Source organism: Thamnophis elegans, chromosome 2 (genome assembly GCF_009769535.1).
Source record: "Thamnophis elegans isolate rThaEle1 chromosome 2, rThaEle1.pri, whole genome shotgun sequence".
In the NCBI taxonomy this organism is placed as follows: Eukaryota; Metazoa; Chordata; class Lepidosauria; order Squamata; family Colubridae; genus Thamnophis; species Thamnophis elegans.
The window spans coordinates 9625076-9647056 of record NC_045542.1 but is presented as its reverse complement, the minus strand read 5'-3'; the positions used below and the strand labels follow the sequence as shown (position 1 = coordinate 9647056).

At 44.0% G+C, this 21981-nt stretch overlaps 1 protein-coding gene across 7 annotated transcripts in view; it reads right to left on the bottom strand.

The window, feature by feature from the left end:
- PLXNA3 (plexin A3) overlaps window positions 1-21981 on the bottom strand; it is a 92511-nt gene that overhangs the window by 30229 nt on the left and 40301 nt on the right. For all 7 annotated transcript variants that reach the window (XR_004254762.1, XM_032210874.1, XM_032210878.1 and 4 more), the window contains 6 exons: window positions 12114-12210; window positions 9008-9198; window positions 7642-7787; window positions 2555-2675; window positions 2223-2359; window positions 1219-1392 (listed from right to left, as the gene is read on the bottom strand). Coding sequence is in view for 6 of the 7 variants with exons in the window: in XM_032210874.1 (XP_032066765.1) it covers window positions 1219-1392; window positions 2223-2359; window positions 2555-2675; window positions 7642-7787; window positions 9008-9198; window positions 12114-12210 (866 nt within the window). In the remaining variant the exon portion in view is untranslated. The remainder of the gene's footprint in view (window positions 1-1218; window positions 1393-2222; window positions 2360-2554; window positions 2676-7641; window positions 7788-9007; window positions 9199-12113; window positions 12211-21981) is intronic.

Below are 21981 nucleotides of genomic sequence, written 5' to 3'. Positions count from 1 at the left end.
TGGTAATACCATTCCTTGCATTTGGAATAAGACATCTGTGTGCACAACTGCATTGTATGTGTGTGTGTGTGTGTGTGTGTGTGTGTGTACACAAATAATATATGTGTGCATATGAGTATCCATCTGTATCACCATGAACGTGAAACATTTACTCCAGTGAAAGGAACTGGAAGATATAATTGAACGAATAATGTTTTCCATATCATCCTAAATGAGTAAATGAAGCAGGAGGTCAGTGGCAAAAAGCAACCACCATGAGTCATTTTTCTAGGAGAAATCTATCTTCAAAAGATCTGGGTCCTTCCCTGAAGTGTAAGGAGATACAAGAAATGATCAAGTTTCTTTTAAAAAGACACCAAACCCAAAAGACTCCTTCACATCAGATGTGATTCCTGGTAGTTATGTGACTATGCCAGAGGTGGGTTCCTACCACTTCGCACCAGTTCAGTAGAACCGGTTCGTCAAATCTACCAAACCAGTTAAAAGAGGTTCCACCAGTGGACCCGGAAAGCAGGCCACACCTACAGAAGAGGTTCCAAATTTTTTTGAAACCCACCACTGGTCCTTGGATATGATTATTCTACACTATCATGCGCATATTTATAAAACTCAGTGCCTCTGTGAAAGGTAAGGATGACTACTGCGTTTGTGGTGCAATCAGAACATTGCATGTGTTGAAGTTGTTTTAACGCAAACCAAAGATGCCTTTTAAAAAACAAGTTTACATCCTATTCTTATGCATGCCAGTGCTGTGTGTGAGGTAATTTAAGGTGGTTCTGACAAGTGTCGTCGGCATCTTCATATCCGGTCACATGGGCGGCAAGCCACTCCCACAAAGGAGGCCACACCCACAGAGTAGGTTCGAACAATTTTTGAAACCCACCACTGGACTATGCTCATGTTGCTTTTGTTCCAGCAATACAGAAGTCGATTGCTAATGTCTTTCTCTGTGATAATTTGGACTTTCCAGCCTAGCCTACAACCGGAGATTTCTCAGTGGCTCTCCCTACAAGTGTCACCCTAACTCTTTGATCAAAGATTGATCTTTCCAAGATCAATCAGCCAGAGTCTGCTATACGCTCTGGATGCTGTCGCAAAACTCCTGTTTAAAGGGGAAACCTGATTAACTCAGGGCAAAAATAACAGGCGCTCCCGGAGGAAACGTGCTAACATTCTCCTATCAATACCACATAGGACTGTCGGAGGCTTATCACTTACTTCGCAATACTCCAAGCAGGCTCTACGGCTGTGACCACTGGGTCGGGGCTATAGCGGAAGAAGACTGTCCCGTTTGTGCTGATGTTGGCACGGTCAATGCGAAGACTGAGGTTGGCAGGGCCTGGGCCTAATGCCGAGGGGGGAGACAGGCAGACAATCTCCCCTGCGCTACGCCTTGGGAGAGCAAGGAAGAAGGAAGCATTAAAGACGTGACTCCTAATAAGAGCCTCAATTCCATTAATAAAGCTGTAAAATGGTCTCCCTCCATCTTGCATTTTTTTCCAACAGAGCACAGGCTCCCCGGCAGAAGTGGGTTCCTACCGGTTCGCACCAGTTCGATAGAACCGGTTCATTAAATCTACCGAACCGGTTAGAAGAGGTCCCACCAGTGGACCTGGAAAGCAAACCACACCTACAGAAGAGGTTCCAAAATTTTTTGAAACCCACCACTGCTCCCCGGTCACTACTGCCCCCCCCCCATTTCACACCAGATGATCTCTATTTTCCCTCCCACTTAGATAATACCTAATCAGAGCTCCAAGGCTGAGCAGTATCTGCGCCTCCCCAATTTAACACTTTTCCTACAATCCTACATTGATTCTTAGACCATTTGCTCTCCAAGGAGACCAATGTCTATGAACATTAAGTGGCGCAAAGTATATCTCCCTATTGTGTGTTTTCTTGACACATTGAGCCATTTCCACTGATCCTTAGCTAGTATGGCTTTATGATTAAAATTAAAGCACCTGGTTGACCAGTGCTGATAACAATACCACGGGGTCATGCAGTCTGCTAAATCATGGCTTGTTGAATAAACCATAGTGCCACAATTCATACAATATAGCTGCCCATAAAACCATAATCTGAAAACCTGTGTCTAGATTTCATACATTCCATTAAACCGAAAATGCTCAGTGCAATGCTAAACCCATGCACTGCAATCTTTTGTGCTTTTCCAGTTTGATCGGAAAGACCCAACCCTCCTATTGAAACCCAAATAATACCTGATTAGGCGACATGGTGCTCCCCGAATTGCAACTGTGACATTGCTCCCAGCATCCAGATGGTTTCCTAGGAGGCTGATTTTTGTCCCACCTGAGGTAGGACCTCGTTCTGGGTCGACCCCAAAAAAGCTGGGGGTCTACAGGGAACAAAAATCAGTAATGAATTGCCTGCTAAGAGGTACACTTCAAAAGAAAAAAATCTCATTCCCCAAGAAAATCAACCTACCTCCAGGGTATAATCCACTCTACCACTCTCTGGGAGATGTTGCTTGCGTTATAAACTATCTAGGACTATCCAAGTAATAATGACTCTAGCCTATAAAACTGCTTACCACAAAAGTGAAAGGAGTATCCGACTGGGTCCGGTAGTCTGCACTGCAGTCCCCTACGCAGAGCTCCACGGGACCTGGGGGAGGATCTGGCAAAAGTGAGGGCTCAAGTTCACACACCAGCCTAAGGGGAAGGGGTGAGATCTGTCAGAAGAGCCAAGGCCAATACACCCAGCCCACCTTTTCCATAAACCCTTCTCTATCCACCACTCTTTCTTCACCCAATCCCACTTTTCCATAAGCCCTTCTCTATCCACCCTTCCTTTTTTTTAGAATGGGAAACTCTCTTGAGCAGGCTGGACATACAGAGGTCCTGATTTGCCCCAGAGTAGCTTTTGTAAGTCTCAATCGGCCCTAAGTTTTCTCTCTTAATGTTGTGGGGGATTCAGGAACAGTTGGCACTGTTACCCATTAGCAGAGGTGTCTAGTATATCCTTTGGCATCAATAGCCCAGAAAGAGGATGCCAGGAATACTTTCAGCTAGACTAGTGTTTCCCAACCGTGGCAACTTGAAGATGTCTGGACTTCAACTCCCAGAATTCCCCAACCAGCATTCGCTGGCTGAGGAATTTTGGGAGTTGAAGTCCAGACATCTTCAAGTTGCCAAGATTGGGAAACGCTGATCCTAGACTGTTCTGACCCCCTCCTCCGTCCAGTAACGAATGCCGAGACAAGCTTAACTGGAATGTATTTTAATTAATAGCAAAACACCAAAACCTTGGTGGCTGAAAGCCAAGCATAACAAACAGATAAGGACCTTGGCAGCAACTCAGACAAACTCAGGCAGCAATAAACACAGATAAGGCTTGGCAGCAATCCAGCCTGCCAAGCTCACAGTACTGTCCTCCGACATTCAATTCCTGCGTTGACTTCTGCAAGAGGCCCATGTGCACCAGCAATCTTTTATATAGTCTGGAGAGGAGCCTAATGACCACCAGCTGAGCGCAATCACCTCCTGTAATTGCGTAATTGTTCCTGACGCCTTGTAGCTCTTCGATGTCGTGCATCCAGGAACGACTCACTGCTGGCTTCTGGATCACTTTCCCTTGTCTCCTCCCCACTGGTCCAAGGCTCAGGCGCCACCTGGTGGCCAACCAGTCTCTCTGTGCCCTGTTCTGAGTCGGAATCCTGTCCAGTCCTCCACATCCTCCAGAGCCGACTCATAGGACCCCTCGCTGTCGGAGTCTGGTGGCAGCTCCAATGGCTCCTGCTGGGCCACAATACTAGACCTACTATGGTCCTCACTCAACTCTATCAGAGGTTGGCACAAAAGAGGATAGCCCCAAAGGCTTGCCTATGAGAGAGGATGGGGTGGATGGGATGCCACCCCGCCCCTTACGCTTGTACACAGAGGGAATTAAATATTACCAGGAGTTTAGGCTATGAGATTTAGCTTGCATGAGACAGTTCCTCCAAACAGCAGATCCTACAGGGTGGGAAGCAAGACTCATGAAAGAAGGCAAAGTAACATACCGTATGTGTAAAGCAACCAGGGACAATCCAAGGCGGAGAAAACACAAACAGACCCTCATAAACCCACTTGTGTTTCCTAGCATGCCAGACTATGATAGCAAAGAAGTTGGTTTATTTTGTTTCTCAAAAGGAAGGCTGTAGATGGAAGTATGAGACAAATGTTCCTTTTTCTATTAAGTCAAATTCCTTCAATTGCCATAAATCAGCCGTTTTAACACTCTGTCTCCTTCTTCCCTATCTGCATCTCCTCTCTCTGGGCAGCAAGAGGGAAAAAATACTATCTCTTGCCTTTCAAGGACCGACTCCTCAAACAAACTCCGAGACTGAATATGTGACATAGGGGAAAAGAAAATCAAGGAATTAAATCAGTGGTGGAATTCACATTTTATTACTACCGGGTCTGTGGGTGTGGCTTGGTGGGCGTGGCAGGGGAAGGATATTGCAAAATCTCCATTCCCACCCAACTCTGAGGCCAGCCAGAGGTGGTATTTGCCGGTTCTCCGAACTACTCAAAATTTCTGCTACCGGTTCTCCAGAACCTGTCAGAACCTGCTGGATTTCACCCCTGAATTAAATCAAGTCCTTTCAAAGATGCTGCAGATAAACTGAAGAAAAACAGGTGAGTGCAAGGTACAATGAATAAGAATGCAAGACAGGCAAGCCTCCAATCCCAATCTCACCTCAACAATGAGCTCATTGGCCAGCTAAAAGAAGCCACAATTTGCGGCTCAAAGAATTATATCCTTCCTTATTAAGCCAAAGCATACGGAGCAGAGGTGGGTTCCTACCAGTTCGCACCTATTCGGTAGAACCGGTTCATCAAATCTACCGAACCGGTTAGAAGAGGTTCCATCAGTGGACCCGGAAAGCAGGCCACACCTACAGAAAAGGTTCCAAAAATTTTTGAAACCCATCACTGACACACACACACACACACACAGACAGACAGACAGACAGACAGACAGACTGACACAGAGAGAAAGAGAAAGAAAGGAAGAAATAAATAAAGAAAAAAGAAAGAAAAAGAGTGAGAGAGAGATAAAAGAAAAAAGGGACAGAGAGACAAAAGGAAGGAGAGAGAGAGAGAGAGAGAGAGAGAGAGAGAGAGAGAGAGAGAACACATATGGCCGAGAAGCCACTCCCACCAGGTCACATGGCTGGCAAGCCACTCCCACAAAGGAGGCCACACCCACAGAGTAGGTTCCAAAAAATTTTGAAACCCGCCACTGTCCCAATCTCACCTCAACAATGAGCTCATTGGCCAGCTAAAAGAAGCCACAATTTGCGGCTCAAAGAATTATATCCTTCCTTATTAAGCCAACGCATACGGAGCAGAGGTGGGTTCCTAGCAGTCCCCACCTATTCGGTAGAACCAGTTCGTGAAATCTACCGAACCGGTTTGAAGAGGTTCCACCAGTGGACCCGGAAAGCAGGCCACACCTACAGAAGAGGTTCCAAAAAACTTTGAAACCCACCACTGCCACACACACACAGACACAGGGAGAGAGACAGACAGACAGACAGACTGACACAGAGAGAGAGAGAGAGAAAGAAAGGAAGAAATAAATAAAGAAAAAAGAAAGAAAAAGAGAGAGAGAGAGAGAGATGAAAGAAAAAAAGAAAAAAGGGTCAAAAGGAAGGAGAGAGAGAGAACACACATGGCCAACAAGCCACGCCCACAAAGGAGGCCACACCCACAGAGTAGGTTCCAAAAATTTTTGAAACCCGCCACTGTCCCAATCTCACCTCAACAATGAGCTCATTGGCCAGCTAAAAGAAGCCACAATTTGCGGCTCAAAGAATTATATCCTTCCTTATTAAGCGAAAGCATATGGAGGCTTCCTCTTGCACTTATTAAGAAGAACAAAGGGGGTGTATTCACATCACAGACACTGTCTCAATTCTCCTTCTCCATGACCGCCTCCTGCCACATACCTCCCAGCGACCGACAAGATCTCACAGGGTGGGCCTTCTCTGGGTGCCGTTGACTACACAATGTCGTCTGGCGGCTCCTCGGGGAAGAGCCTTCTCTGTAGCTTCCCCGGCCCTATGGAACGATCTACCCCCTGAGATCCAGACCCTCCCCACTCTCTCGGCCTTCCGGAAGTCTATTAAGACCTGGCTGTTCCGGCAGGCCTGGGGCTGTTGTTCCTTGATTGAGCTCCAGCCCCACTAAGATTGAGTGTATGTTGTGTTCTTTTAACTCCTTTGCCTTTGTATTTTAAATTCTTCTAATATTTTTAACTTGTTTTTATGTAAGCCACCCAGAGTCCTTCGGGATTGGCCGGCATACAAATTCATTAAAACTTAAACTTCTCGTGGTTCCAGCCTGTGTGCTCTAGCCAGGTAACGCAGAACACAACTGGTTTCCCCACCCTGCAAAAGGACCACACGTTGGTACAGTGAACCAATTCCTACCACCTATTCATCACCATCACTCCTGCTTTAGATAGGTTTGCTCATATTGCACGGGTGGGCAGCTCCAGCAGCCTCTTCCCACATCATTTAAGGTAATAAAACCAACCTGCCTTCCCCAGTGCTGTTATAAGGCTCATTGAGGACCAAAAAAAGGTATTACACATAGATGTGCTTAACACACCCTGACGTTTTGCACGCTGGTTTTCAAATGTAAAAAGCAGGAGCAAAACTGTGAAGGGTGGGGGGGGGGGGTTAGGGGAATTTTGAAGAGAAAAGTTAAGGGCAAAGAACTTATTAAGGTTTCTCCATCCAGCACTTAACTTCAAATCTGAACCCTCCAAGCCAAATTTTGTTTGGGGAGTGGGGAGAGGGGGGAAACTCAAGGAAATTATCCACGCAAGACTGTTTGGCCTTAAGATAACATCTATAAAGTGCTGTACACAAATCGAAGTACTAGGAACACTAAATGCCATCTATTACTGGTAGGTTCAATACTCCAATATTTCTCTGTCTATTTTGTGGTAGTTGCTGCAACAGGTACTTATGAAATGTTAGCCAAAAGGTGCTACATCATATCCAGGAACAAAACAACGGACTTTGCTAACAGACTTTAGCCTTGGCTATAGTGAAGAAGCTGAAATAGAGCATCCAGGAGTAGGTTTTTGCAGCACTCTGGCAAAAATAAGGAGCAGTGAAATGGGAAGCAAGAGATTTTTCACATAGAAGTTAGCAATAGCAGTTAGACTTATATACTGCTTCATAGGGCTTTCAGCCCTCTCTAAGCGGTTTACAGAGTCAGCATATCGCCCCCCACAGTCTGGGTCCTCATTTCACCCACCTCGGAAGGATGGAAGGCTGAGTCAACCTTGAGCCGGTGAGATTTGAACCGCCGAACTGCAGATAGCAGTCAGCTGAAGTGGCCTGCAGTACTGCACCCTAACCACTGCACCAGTGTTATTATTACAAATTACAAATAAAGTCAGGTTCCATCCATCTGAAGAAAGCACTCCCTATTCCACTAGGGCCCAGGAAACTGTGCTGATAGACTGTACAATAGTAGCAAATCAGACCCTAGAAACAGATTACGCAGCCTTCTCCTAACCTTTCGGTTCCTCTCTGGATTCCCTTGTTCTGTTCTTGGACTGATCCCGGGTTTTACTCTACCCACTTTCCCCCCCACCCACCCAATTTTCACCTACCTCTCAGCACTGATGTATTCTGCCGGGAGAGAGCTACACCGGACACCTGCTACCCGTACACCGACCTCATAGAAATGAAGCCCTAGGTTTTCACCCCAAACTGTCACCCGAGTCCCACCTTCCTTGGGGCCAGTCAGTGGCAATACCTGCAGAAAGAAGGAGATGAAACAGGAAGAGAAGGAAAAGGCATTTGCTGGGGAGAAGTAAGGAGTTCACAAAGAAGAGTCTTGGAAATATTTTTCTTTCTTCTTTCTCTTTCTTTCTTTCTTTCTTTCTTTCTTTCTTTCTTTCTTTCTTTCTTTCTTTTTCTTTCTTTCTTTCTTTCTCTCTCTCTCTCTCCCTTCCTTCCTTTGCTTTCCTTCTTCTTTCCTTCCTTTATTCCTCCCTTCCCTCCCTCTTATAGCAGTTAGCAATAGCAGTTAGACTTATATAACGCTTCATAGGGCTTTCAGCCCTCTTTAAGCGGTTTACAGAGTCAGCATATCGCCCTCACAGTCTGGGTCCTCATTTTACCTACCTCGGAAGGACGGAAAGCTGAGTCAACCCTGAGCCGGTGAGATTTGAACAGCCGAACTGCAGATAACAGTCAGCTGAAGTGGTCTGCAATACTGCACCCTAACCACTGCGCCACCTCGGCTCTTCTTCCTTCCTTCCTTTCCTTTCCCTTCCCTTCCTCCAGATTCTGACATTCATAAAAGTCATACTGAAAGCATCCCTAAAGAAATCATCGAGATTAGGAAGTGGCTGACACAATCAATTTCCATGTTCATACATAATCAGATTGGACCTGTGCTTATATTAGCCTCCCAAACACTGAAAGACCACACCCAAAATGTGTAAGCTTGGAGTATACCACAGAATGGTAGTGGGTGCCAGTACAAACAGGACGATCAGTGAACAGGAGGGATGGCAAAATGGGATGGACTCTCACATAGTTTATAGGTTCTCCTCATTACATTTCATGTCTTTGTAACGTTTCAGGATCATAAAGGCAAAGCCGCCAATTCAAAGAAAGGTTCAAAGAAACAGTTGCACCTTTTACTGATTGTTTTGAGTTAGGTGGGTTTCTTTGCCTGGGGATGGACAAAAGGATCACAGTGTTATTCATGGTTCTATCATTTTAATGTTATGAACCATCCTAATTTTTAATGGAAGGATGTGTGGACAGCCCGTATTCTCCATTCTGCAATTTACTAGATGTGTTGGATTATAAATCCCATCACTCACCATTCAACATGTACCACAACCATGCTTGCGGAGGGATGATACAGGCTGAGAAAAATTGGGATATATATTTCCTAAAGAACATTTTTTTTAAAAAAAAAAAGCCAGATAGAATGTGAAGATTTGCTGATAGGCTTCTTACCTGTGTAATACGAGGGTGAGTACAACGGGCCCCACGCCGACCAGGTGGCACCCAATTTTGCCTGGAAGCTGGGCAGTGAGGACGCAAAAGGCAACGGCGTTCAGGTACACACCAACCACACTCATAACGTGGATCTGATTTGAGGCACAATCCACAGCTAGAACGCTGGGCTGAACACTTGTACAAGAGAGCTAAGGAAAATGGAGGGGGGGGGAATAGAGATAAAATAATAAAGAATTTGCAGATTGCTTGGTACCAGCTGCTATCTGATAATTATCCTATAATCATTGCTATACCGATCTTACTGAAGATGGTGCTGACCAGAGGTGGGTTCCTACCGGTTCGCACCAGTTCGATAGAACCGGTTTGTTAAATCTACCGAACCAGTTAGAAGAGGTTCCACCAGTGGACCTGGAAAGCAGGCCACACCTACAGAAGAGGTTCCAAAATTTTTTGAAACCCACCACTGGTGCTGACATAACTTGTAAGATAACAAAGTGATTATTCACATGTTCGGTTTTCATGTTACCGTATATACTCGAGTATAGGCCGACCCGAATATAAGCCGAGGCACCTAATTTTACCACAAAAAAACTGGAAACGTTATTGACTTGAGTATAAGCCTAGGGTGGGAAATGCAGCAGCTACCGGTAAATTTCAAAAATAAAAATAGATACCAATAATGTTTTTGGATATTTATTTCAAAGAAAAACAGTAAACTAGCGGTGTATTCAATGAAATACTTCACTCACCTCATGATGCTGATGTCCCGCTGTGATGATGATGTCCCGTGCAGCCGCGGGAGCGATGTCCCGCCTCCTATGACACATGGCACAGTGATTCCTATCATTGGATCACTGTACCAGAGGAGGTGGGACATCGCTATGTGGCTGCTTGCCATAACAAGGAGGAGGTGGGACATCGTTGCAGAGCGGCAGGAGGGGGAGGAAGGGGAATCGTAAGACAGCCCTGCATTACATTAGAACGTGAGGAGGGGGGATGGTGCGGTGCGCGCTGCGCGGCAAACTGACACAGAGGGAGGGGAAACTCACAGGGGCACTGGGCCATTCACGAGTGTCACCCAGCGGCATGGCCCCGCCCCTTTTTCTCCTCCATTTCGGGCAAATTTTTCACTGACTCGAGTATAAGCCGAGGCGGCTTTTTTTCAGCCCAAAAAGTGGGCTGAAAAACTAGGCTTATACTCGAGTATATACAGTAACTTGTGTTTTGACTGCATCCAGGCTGGTTATTTATGATAGCAGAATGAAGTGGAGTTGGGCAGGAGAATGAAGTGGCCCATTTTGAAGAGCACCATAGAAAGTGAAGTAGGGGGACAGACGGATTTATGTCTTACTGAAGTGGCTGGACTTGGGGGGGGGGGGGGTTAAGATATTTCTATGTGAGGACAGAAAGCTGCTCTAGACCTCTATTGTCCTGTCCAGCTGACACAGGTGATTTTCAGTTCAAAAACTTTAATCCAAAGTGATCCAAATATAATTTAAAAAATAATTCAAGAAATGGGGTGTTTTTTTTGGCGTGTCAATAAAACTGTGCAGAACTTGTGAACGGTCCCTTTCCCTGCTGCAGAAAATGCTTGCATCATCTCCTGCCATGGGCATCAGCCACAAGCTGATCCTTTTAGCAGAATGCTGACTTGATTTAGCAGGTTGAAATTGACAAAGAGTTTTATTTCTACTTTCTTTTTTGGCAGGAAACAAGCTGCTTGCCAAACACTAAGCAGCTGCTGGAATTATTATTCTTTTTTTCTTTCCCTGAGAGAGGTGGAATTTTGGTTACTTCCCCCAAAAGGAAATGGAGGGAGCAGCAAACTAGACATATTACTGTAATTCCTGTAGCCTAAAAAGTATGCATTTTTGTTTTGAACTTGTAACCTCCTCTCCTTCCCTTCGGCTGCCACCTTTACTATATTAAGAAAAGTGCCTGGCTGCAGAATTGATGACCTGTTATCGTGCCACCTTCATTGCTCAGCATAGCATTTTTAATCTAGGATGAATGATGGCTTGGTAGCTAAGCAGTTCATCCTGTTACAACTGTTCATCTCCCCCCACCACCCCGCCCCAAACAAGCCAACACAAAAAGCATATACTGAAAATGTGTGTGTGAGAATGGAAGCGGGGGGAGAAACAGGGAAGGGATATACTAGCAATTTCTTTCATTTATTTTTGTGTGGTAGAAAAGATGATGGTTTTTTTCTGTTGCTCCAGTTGTTTTCATAAGGCAACAATTGAAGAGGTGTGTGTGTGTGTGTGTGTGTGTGTGTGTGTGATTCCTATTGGTCAACTGAAAACAAAGCACTAATGGGCTTACTGTGTTTTTTGGGAGAGATTGGGCCACAGAAACAATGAGACATGGAAATAACCTTAGTCTCTGCTTTAAATAGCAGAACATTCTGGACCTGCAGAATTGTTCTGCCACATTAAATCCCTGGTATTATTTCATTAGGCTACTCCAGAGGTGGGTTCCTACCAGTTCGCACCTATTCGGTAGAACCGGTTCGTCAAATCTACCGAACCGGTTAGAAGAGGTTCCACCAGTGGACCCGGAAAGCAGGCCACACCTACAGAAGAGGTTCCAATTTTTTTTGAAACCCACCACTGCTCCTTGGATATGATTATTCTACACTATCATGCTCATATTTATAAAACTCAGTGCCTCTGTGAAAGGTAAGGATGACTACTGCGTTTGTGGTGCAATCGGAACATTGCGTGTGTTGAAGTTGTTTTAACACAAACCAAAGATGCCTTTTAAAAAACAAGTTTACATCATATTCTTATGCATGCCAGGGCTGTGTGTGAGGTAATTTAAGGTGGTTCTGACAAGTGTCGTCGGCATCTTCATATCCGGTCACATGGGCGGCAAGCCACTCCCATCCGGTCACATGGGCGGCAAGCCACTCCCACAAAGGAGGCCACACCCACAGAGTAGGTGCGAATAATTTTTGAAACCCACCACTGGGCTACTTATAATAATTTTAATTCCAGGGAACTAGTAAACCAAAATCGATTAGTACCAGCTTTACAGTGATAACCTAAGAAGAATTGTGTGTCCTTAAAACCTACACACATTCGATACCCAGAACTGGTACCTTTGAATCCTGGTGGCTTGTCAATGGCAAAATCTCCATCCCAAATGACATCGAAGTCCAGAGGGAGTTCACCCAACTCCTCACCATCGTACCAATACTAAAGAAGAAATAGATGGGTAACAAATTATGAAGATGAAAAGTTAAAGTGCTGATCTGTAATTACAGGCAACCCAGTAATTGGGTTTCCCTATTGGGGAAACAGCAAGAAAAGGATAAAAACATTCTTCCTCAGAGCAGAACAAACATTTTAAGCATCCCTTCGCCTAATAGCCGTCTGAAGGACCCTGAACTGAGTCAGCCAAGTCGTGACCTGCCCTTTGCCTGGATCATAGATGAGAAAGAGCTACAATATTTGGTAATTGATTAAATTGTGGAATAAGCAAATTGCTTCATCATTACGAACGTCTTTATCACTACATATTCAATTTCTTTATCCCTGGTGCTTCCTGCATTCTTAAGCCTGTTAGGGGGGCTTCTGCAGAGACAAACCCATAACTGCTAAGAGAAATAGTGGAGTTTCTATGTCACATTTATTATATACACATATATTGCACACATGGCTAGGTTGTGTGTAGATGGTCCTTCTCGGTGCTATTAATAGATGGGATGGAAGCAGAAGAAAAGTGAAAACAGTCTTTTACCCTCATGAGTCCTAATGAACATGGTTTACAAACTGTGGCTTGCAAAAAAAGAATTATCTCAGGCTTGTCGCCTAATTAAAAGCTTGACTGAAGTAACACAAAAGCAATAAAAGGAGAAATGCATGGCTTTTCTTGATCAAATACATTTTTCTATGATGGCTGGTTAGTGCTACAAACAACACATTTACTAATGGACGGCTGAAAATTTGTGGAATCGAGCATCTGTGCCTAGAAAATATTCAGCAAGTTCTAGCAGCCAAAATAAAAAATGTTTTCAGCCTGGTTTCTTCACCCCTATGGACTATTTAAAAATGATTATATAATTCAACAGAGAGAGAGAAAAACCACCCTCAATTACGTAGAACAGATATTTCCCTTGTTATAAACTAACCTTCCTTAACCTCGTGCTCACTATATATATATTCTATTGGTGTTACATCTGGACCGTGACCCGTCAAAACCGCGTTCCGCAAAAGCGCGGTCGACGAAATCGCGTATGTGACGTCATCACATCGCGACGAAAAAGATCGAAAAATTGAAATAAAAATTAAATTACAGCAAGCCGATTCACATAAAGGTAAGCGTTAGGTTAAGGGTTAGGGTTAGGGTTAGGTTAAGGGTTAGGTCTAGGTTTAGAGTGTTAGCGTTACGTTTAGCGTTAGGTTAAGGGTTAGTGTTAGGTTTTTCGTTAGGTTAAGGGTTAGGTTTAGGGTTAGGTTTAGGGTTAGGTTTAGGGTTAGGTTTGGGGGGGTTAGGGTAAGGTTTTCGCTTTATTTTTACATTTTTCGATCTTTTTCGTCGTGCTGTGATGACGTCACATACGCGCTTTCGTCGACCCCAATTTTGTCGTCCGCGGTTTTGTGGTGGAACCCATCTGGACAGTCCAGAGTAAAAAGACGTCGTTGCTCCACAGTACATGATTCATAATTATTCATTACTATTCTAATCATTTCCCAACATTCTCCAATATCCTCTCTGCATTTTGACTGTGCGCCATATACAATTGATATTTTGCTGAATATGATCTATATTAAACTTCTGCTATCTTCTTCCCCTAACTGAAGATCAATAATGCAGCCAACACAGGGATCTTTAAATGAATATTAAGGATAAAAACACATTGTTTCCTGGGCCTGGATGGGGAAAGGCTTCTTTCAAAACCACTTATCATATAAAAACCACTGCTGATCAGGGTTCCAGATATATAAAAGAAATGTCTACTTCTCAGTATTTTGCATGTATATTAATACAAAGTCCTGTCGAGCATTTTGCTTCTTGATCAACCGATTTTGACTTTTTATTGATGTACCTCTCTCGCTTTGTTTATGCCTGGTCATTTGAAATTATGTTGCATTGCCTCCAAAACATCTGAACCCCTTCAGAGTCAAATCTATCCTCTTTCACATTATTAATGCATGTTAAAAGTAAACGGAACAAGTGCCAGCAACAAATCTCTAATATGTATGTCTATCTAGTGCAAAAGGAAAGCTTTCAATCTTTATTTAAGGCAAACAGAATCCGACATCCTATCAGCATTCTAATGCCAATTAATAAATAAATGTGCAGAAATATTCACTAAGCACTTAAAGAGATGGGAATGGAAGAAAAAGATTTGGTTTCCCAAGTACCATCCTCAAAATGTCAAAACACATTATCCCAGACTACAGAATCATTCAGTAAAGCAAAATAAAGTACCACATTCCTAGTGATTAGATACTGCAGGATTCGTTTTACCAAATGTTCACTGTTCCATATGTCAAGAACAAGTGAACCACAATAAATTGCTTATTGGGTGAGCAGCTTAAACAAGTGAGCCAAGCTACATTGTGGTACAAGAATTTCACGCTGCAAAAAAAGAAAGAGTGACACAATTACTATAATATAATGGTGGAAGAGAGCTATTGAGAGAAGGAAAGAAAAAAAAGACATTTATCTTCCTGTTGCAATTAAGGGGAAGTTTACAAAATCATATTCAGGCACTATCTGTTCAGACTGAATTTGGGATTCTTATCCCCCTACTGAGTCTTCCTCAAGCACCAGGATAGGCAGATGGTGGTAGAGGTATGGTTGCAGAATGTAAAATGTTCTGAGTAAACCTGCATTTTACAATTGACTGGTGGTAAATTCATCTTCTATTCTATCTTCTATAACTCTTCTATTATTACTGGTATTATATTCATTGTTGCTGTTACTAGTACAGCAACAGTTGCATTGATAGTAATTTTTATTTGTGTGCAGATATTTCCCCCCAGTAATAAAATGCAATTTGCAATAAAAACAACAGCCAAAAAAACTTTGCAATAAAACAATAAAATCAACAGCATTTTATTTTATTTATGTCATAAGATAAAATAAAAAATAATAATAAATAAAATATATTAATAATATAAAATATATGTTACTCAGAAATCTTTTCAGCCTTCTTCCCCCATTCAGAATGTTAGAATATTGATCAAACGTTTTTGACATATTTCAGTGTACACGCACACACACACACAGCAAGCTCTCATGCTATTTACTGATAAATCTTCAGATCCAACCACTTCACATTTTCTTAACCATGTAGCGTATACAAAATAACAACAACAGCAACAATAATATGCTGCCTTCCAGAAATAAGCCAGATTCCCAACCAGGAGCAAATCAGCCCATGTTGCCTTTACTGTAAAGCATCAAGGAGATCAAAAATGTAACTTCAAATGCATGACATGTGAGCTCTCTTGGCTTGATTGCCATTCCTCAGATGGAAGATGCTTTATCAGCAGTTACAGCAGAAAAGTATGAGTCACTGTGAAGAAGTGCGTAAAAGCCCACAGAAAAATGAGAGGCCAACCTCATAATAATAAAATGTGCAGAAGTGAGGTAGTTATTTACCAAATACTGAAATTAGCAGAAACAGAAGTCTTCCAGAGAAAATGCCAAACCTCAAGAAGCAACTCAATGGGAGAATAATCAAAAGGGACGGGAGAAAACCATTCTCTTCCACAGTTGCATTCAAAACTATTCTGCAAATGATCCAGTATTAAGATACGTCATCACATTTTTGCTAAAGGTTAAAATCTAAAAGCCCAACGTTTGGTATTTGTACAGTATCCAAAATGGCATCTAAGTCAGTGCAGATGAAAATGATTGTTTTATTGGGAAAATGCTTGGCAGAAAAAAAATCCACTGGTTCATTAAAATCACCCAAGAGACCTACATGCAGCAGATTTCCCACTCTTGAAAATTGCTCCCTGGATGGCTCTGCATAAAAGCAATGGCGGCAGAAAAATCATTTTTCTTTGCTGCCATCACTGTCAACCGAGCTCCCATCTGCATTTCCTCAGACCTAGAACCATTTTTTTTTTTTTGCTGCTTTCTGTTCTAGTTGGTAGCCTTGTTGCTTCTCGTTCGCCTCAAAGTTCTGTGGTTTTACGAAGTAACTGGCCAGCTCTAATCAGCTGCTAAGGACACCTATGAACAACTCAGGGGTGGGTTGCTAATCCCGTTCCAACCGAACCGGTTGGAACGGGGCCGGCGGCGTCCTCATGCACGCGTGCAGTTCGCGCATGCGTCTTAGCACCTGTGCGATGCTCCAGCTGCTCGCGGAGCCTCCCGCAGGTGCTGTATGTGCCATCCAGCTGCTTGCGGAGCCTCGCGCAGGCGCTGTAGGTGCCATGCGCCTGCGTGAAAGCGCAGAAGTGTTCAAAAACTGGTAAGGAGCGCGGGCGGGCGGGTGGGCCCTTCGCCGTTCCTGGAGGTTACTTACTTCCGGGTTCGCCGACCAACCGGTTCGCGGGGACCGCCACGAATCGGTTGAAACCCACCCCTGGAACAACTACATCAAATGGCTGGTCCAGGATTACTGCCTGCCTGGTCAGAATTTGGCTTCAACATTCCTGACAGAACTCATGAAGCCCAAAATCAATCCGCCAAGCATGGCTCAACCCTAAGACCACCTCCATCAAATCACAGAAATAAATCACCAGTAGAAAATGTGTTCAGTCCAGTCTGCCAAAAATACAATAATTCTTCTATTATAGAGGCTTGTTGCACAATCAGCCACGTTCAGACTGAATTTGGGATTCTTATCCCCCTACTGAGTCTTCCTCAAGCACCAGGATAGGCAGATGGTGGTAGAGGTATGGTTGCAGAATGTAAAATGTTCTGAGAAAACCTGCATTTTACAATTGACTGGTGGTAAATTCATCTTCTATTCTATCTTCTATAACTCTTCTATTATTACTGGTATTATATTCATTGTTGCTGTTACTAGTACAGCAGCTGCAACAGTCGTATTAATAGTAATTTTTATTTGTGTGCAGATATTTTCCCCCAGTAATAAAATGCAGTTTGCAATAAAAACAATAGCCAAAAAAACTTTGCAATAAAACAATAAAATCAACAGCATTTTATTTTATTTATGTCATAAGATAAAATAAAAAAATTAATAAGTAAAATATATGTTACTCAGAAATTGATTTGGAACAATCTGGTTGTGGGGCAGTTGATTCCCTGAAAACACTTGGGTGAAACATCTCTTAAGCTTTCTTCTAAATGTAGAGATTATAGGCTCAGCCATATTTCCCTGGGAAGGAAGTTCCAAAATAGGAATACCACCCCAGAGGAGGCCACAAGCAAGAGTTTTCCAGCTAAACTTAGACTAACTTTCCTCAATTAGATGTCTATCAGAAATGCTCAGGCTTTACCCAAAATTATAAGATAGACAACCAGACTAACCACTGAGCTGCAGCATCTTGTCTTCTCTGAGCTCTTAGTCCATGTCAGTGGAGCAGTGAAGCTCTTAGTCTATCACAGGTAGGGGTGGGTTCCTGCCAGTTCTAAGCTCTTCTATAGAAGAAGATTCCACAAATCTACAGTGCCGTTTAGAACCAGTTCCAGCTCCCTCCCCCCGCCAGTCCGCACATCATCAAGATGAAGAGCGAGAGGAGGAATTCTGGGAGTTGAAGTACACAAGTCTTAAAGCTGTCAAGTTTGAACACCCCTGGGTTTTTTTTTCCTAAAGGGTTAGGGGTACAAGGGTCTTGTAACTTGACAGCTTTAAGACTTACGTGCTTCAAATGCCAGAGTTTCTGAGCCAACATTTTGGTTGCTAAGCAAGAGCGTTGTTAAATGAGTTTCACCATATTTTACAAGTTGGCCACGCCCACCCAGTCACATGACTGCCAAGCCACTCCCACCCAGTCACATGGCTGGCAAGCCACTCCCACCCGGTTACATAGCTGGCAAGCCACTCCCACAAAGCCGGCTACACTTACAGAAGAGGTTCTAAAAATTTTTGAAACCCACCACTGATCACAGGGATCCTCAACCCAGGTCCATGGACCAGCACCAGTTCCCAGCATGCCAGAAAACAGGCTGCATAAACAAGTGAAGCCTCATCCGTGGAATGCAGGCAGCATGCGAAACTATGCCCCCTCCGATCCGTGGAAAAACTTAATGGAACCAGTCCCTGGTGCCCAAAATGTTGGGGACCACTGGTCTATCGGCTAAGTGGGGTGGCTATTTGAGAAGTGGAACCTTCAACAGTAGAGTCCTTAGTCTAATTAATTAGTGGTCTTAGAACTTGAAAGAATATTGTTGGGTCAAGTATAATCCAATCTGCTTCATTCGGGCAAAAGCAATAATATGAAGTCCAAGGAGGAAGCCTCAACAGTTAACTGGTCAATATGGGTAAATATAGAAGTCCAGGTAGTCCTCCACTTACGGGCACAATTGGGCCTGGAATCTCAGTCATTAATTGAAGCGGTCACTTAATAACCATAATCCTGGCTCTCCCAATTCAGAACGAGGTGACTTGTCGCAACTAACTCATAATGGCCAATTTGCCACAGGATAACTCAGCATGGGACAACAAGCTGTAGGACAATTCAATTTAATTATTGAAAATTATTTTAATTTTTGTCATTCACGTTTTATTTTGTCCCTCCTTTGGCATCCTTTCTTTAATGATCCGAATTGACTATTTGCTTGATATTAGTGTAACTCTTGTTCTGCAGCGAGTTGTTCCATGGCGAGGATGTCGTGGTGAGTTGTTCTGCAGCTAGCTAGCCGCAGCAAATTGGCTGTGTTGAGTTGAGCAACTATATGGGTTGTTGTGCAGAGTGCTGGAAAAAGGCCTGGGCCTCTTAGGCATGGTGGGGTAGAGAGAGGGCCCAAGCCTCCCACCACACCCTGGAGTTCAGGGCTATCTCTCTGTCCCAATGGGAAAAGTGATTACATGGGGCTGCCCCTGAAAAGTGTTCGGAGACTACAGTTGGTCCAGAACGCAGCCGCGCGAGCGATATCGGGTGTACCTAGATACACCCATATTACACCTACCCTCCGCGAGCTGCACTGGCTTCCCATTGGTCTCCGCACACACTTCAAGGTGCTGGTCATTACCTTTAAAGCCCTACATGGCCTAGGACCTGGATATCTAAGAGACTGCCTCATGCCACATACCTCCCAACGGCCGATAAGAACTCACAGGCTGGGCCTTCTCCGGGTGCCGTCGACCGGACAATGCAGGCTGGGGGCTCCTCGGAGGAGGGCCTTCTCTGTAGGTGCTCCGACCCTGTGGAACAACCTACCCGTAGAGATCCGGACCCTTCCCACTCTCTCGGCCTTCCGAAAAGCCACTAAAACCTGGCTATTCTGGCAGGCCTGGGGCTGTTGACTTCATGAATGAGGTCCAGCCCCACCCAGATGGAGTGTATGATGTGTTGTTTTTTTTAATTGTTTCTTTTTAAACTGTTTCTGTTTATTTTTAACTCCCTTTTTAACTTGTTTCTGTAAGCCGCCCGGAGTCCTACGGGATTGGGCGGCATATAAATGTATTAAAAGTTAAAGTTAAAGATTAGGAGGACAATGGCATACACTAGCATTTTCACCAGATTTGGGGTCCATTCCTTCAATGGCTCCAGTACTTGCTTAGCAAATACCACTCCTCTGGAAAGCTCAGAAAGTTGGCATTCATTAGTTTTCCCATCCAGAGGGGTGAGAGACAATGACGTTCATTAAAGCCAGGATTCTAAAATGCTCAGGATGTTGGTATTTGCTAAAATTTTAGCGAACATCATTGTCTCCTGCCCCTCTGGATGGGAAAATGCTACTGAATCCCTGCATTTTGAAAGGCCCGGAACCCTGGCAATTCATAGTAGTTTTGCCAGATTTGAAGTCTGTTCCATCAGTACACAGGAGGATTTCACCACTGTACATGGAGGGAAGGGGAAATACCTTGGGACCTTGGGGGAATGGACCTGCCATCCAACATCTCCTCCACTTGCAACCTTCTCCGACAACTTCCCCACTGAGTTCCTGGGGAAGTCAGCAAAGAAGACTGCAAATGGGGACCATTATGATCAAAATGAACTTGGTAACCAGTTTTAAATGTGAACCTGTAGAAGGAGGAGTGGCAAAACCTGAGGGCGGAGTTAAAAGAGGGATCAGCCTAGAATCCCTAAGTAGCCACAAGCAAATTAAGTCCACCCTCCTTTGAATTCTGTTGACTCTTATCTAACCCCAAGCAGGTGTTAACAGTTGAATAATTCTTGTGCATAGCCATCATTAGCAATAAATCAGTTTAATTAAACCTTCATGTGTGGACCTGATCTTTCATGCCTGATAGAACCAGTTTCCAAGTGCTCAAAATTCACTCATGTGGTGGTGGTGGGCAGTGCAACATTTTACAGCCATAAATGCTTTACGGGCCATAAAGCAGTTATCCTGAGCCTGAGACCATCATGACAGGTTGTAAGTTACAAACTATCTGGAGGTATGTTCTTGAATTCCAGGACACGATATGGTGCTTGTGATGGCTGTAGATAGCAAGATATGTTTGGCAGCTGAAAAAGCAAGAAGGCTACATGCCATGGAGAAGGAACAAACATGGAGGAGAACCATGTCAAACTCAACGATGTTTAGAGCTGTTGCTAGGCCTGTGGCTCTTGGGATTTACAATCTGAAAGATTAATAATCAAAGAGCCGAGGTGGCACAGTGCCGAGGTGGCGCAGTGGTTAAATGCAGCACTGCAGGCTACTGCTAGATCAGCAGTTCAGCGGTTCAAATCTCACCGGCTCAGGGTTGACTCAGCCTTCCATCCTTCCGAGGTGGGTAAAATGAGGACCCGGATTGTTGGGGGCAATATGCTGACTCTCTGTAAACCGCTTAGAGAGGGCTGAAAGCCCTATGAAGCGGTATATAAGTCTACTGCTATTGCTATTGCTAAAAGAAGAAGAAGTAATACTGGTTTGGACAGCAGGGGGCAATCTCAATGAAGAATCTGATGAAGAATCAAGATTACAGTAGGGCAGTTTTAGTGAAGATGAAGAATTGACCAGGGTGAGGGCAATTCAAGGCTCTTTATTCCTAGCAAATCTAATTTTAATAGTACTTGTTTAGATCAGATCTCTGCAGGGGTGGGTTCCTGCCAGTTCTAACCTCTTATGTAGAAGAGGTTCCACAAATCTACAGTGCCGTTTAGAACCGGTTCCAGCTCCCTCCCTCCGCCCGCCTGCACATCATCAAGATGAAGATCGAGAGGAGGAATTCTGGGAGTTGAAGTCCACAAGTCTTAAAGCTGCCAAGTTTGAACACCCCTGGGTTTTTTTTCCCCCGAAAGGGTTAGGGGTACAAGGGTCTTGTAACTTGACAGCTTTAAGACTTGAGTGCTTCAAATGCCAGAGTTTCTGAGCCAACATTTTGGTTGCTAAGCAAGAGCGTTGTTAAGTGAGTTTCACCACATTTTACAAGTTGGCCATGCCCACCCGGTCACATGGCCGGCAAGCCACTCCCACAAAGCAGGCCACACCTACAGAAGAGGTTCTAAAAAAATTTGGAACCCACCACTGGATCTCTGCCACAGGAGGAGGGGGGTATCTGGAAGTACAAGATCATAACTCCTAAAATTCAAAGTTGGCCTACCACTGGGACTTATCTGGGAATTCATAGGGAGGTCAAAAGGAGGCATCCTTTTCATTTTTTGTCTCTAGCATATGAAATCGTATGCAAAAAGAACAGATCAAAGCTCTGCTAATCCAGCACCTCAAATCTCACAGGGATGAGAAGAAATAACCTTGTGCTGTGCTGGCCCCACTATTCAATAGCATGCAGCCTCTGAACATGGGTAGTTCCATGAAAACACGATGATTAATGGCCATTGGTAAATGCACAGAGACAAGCTTTTTTTGAATCTGCTTTAAAGCCATCTAAGTGATTGGCCTTCGCCACTATTTTGTGGCAATAA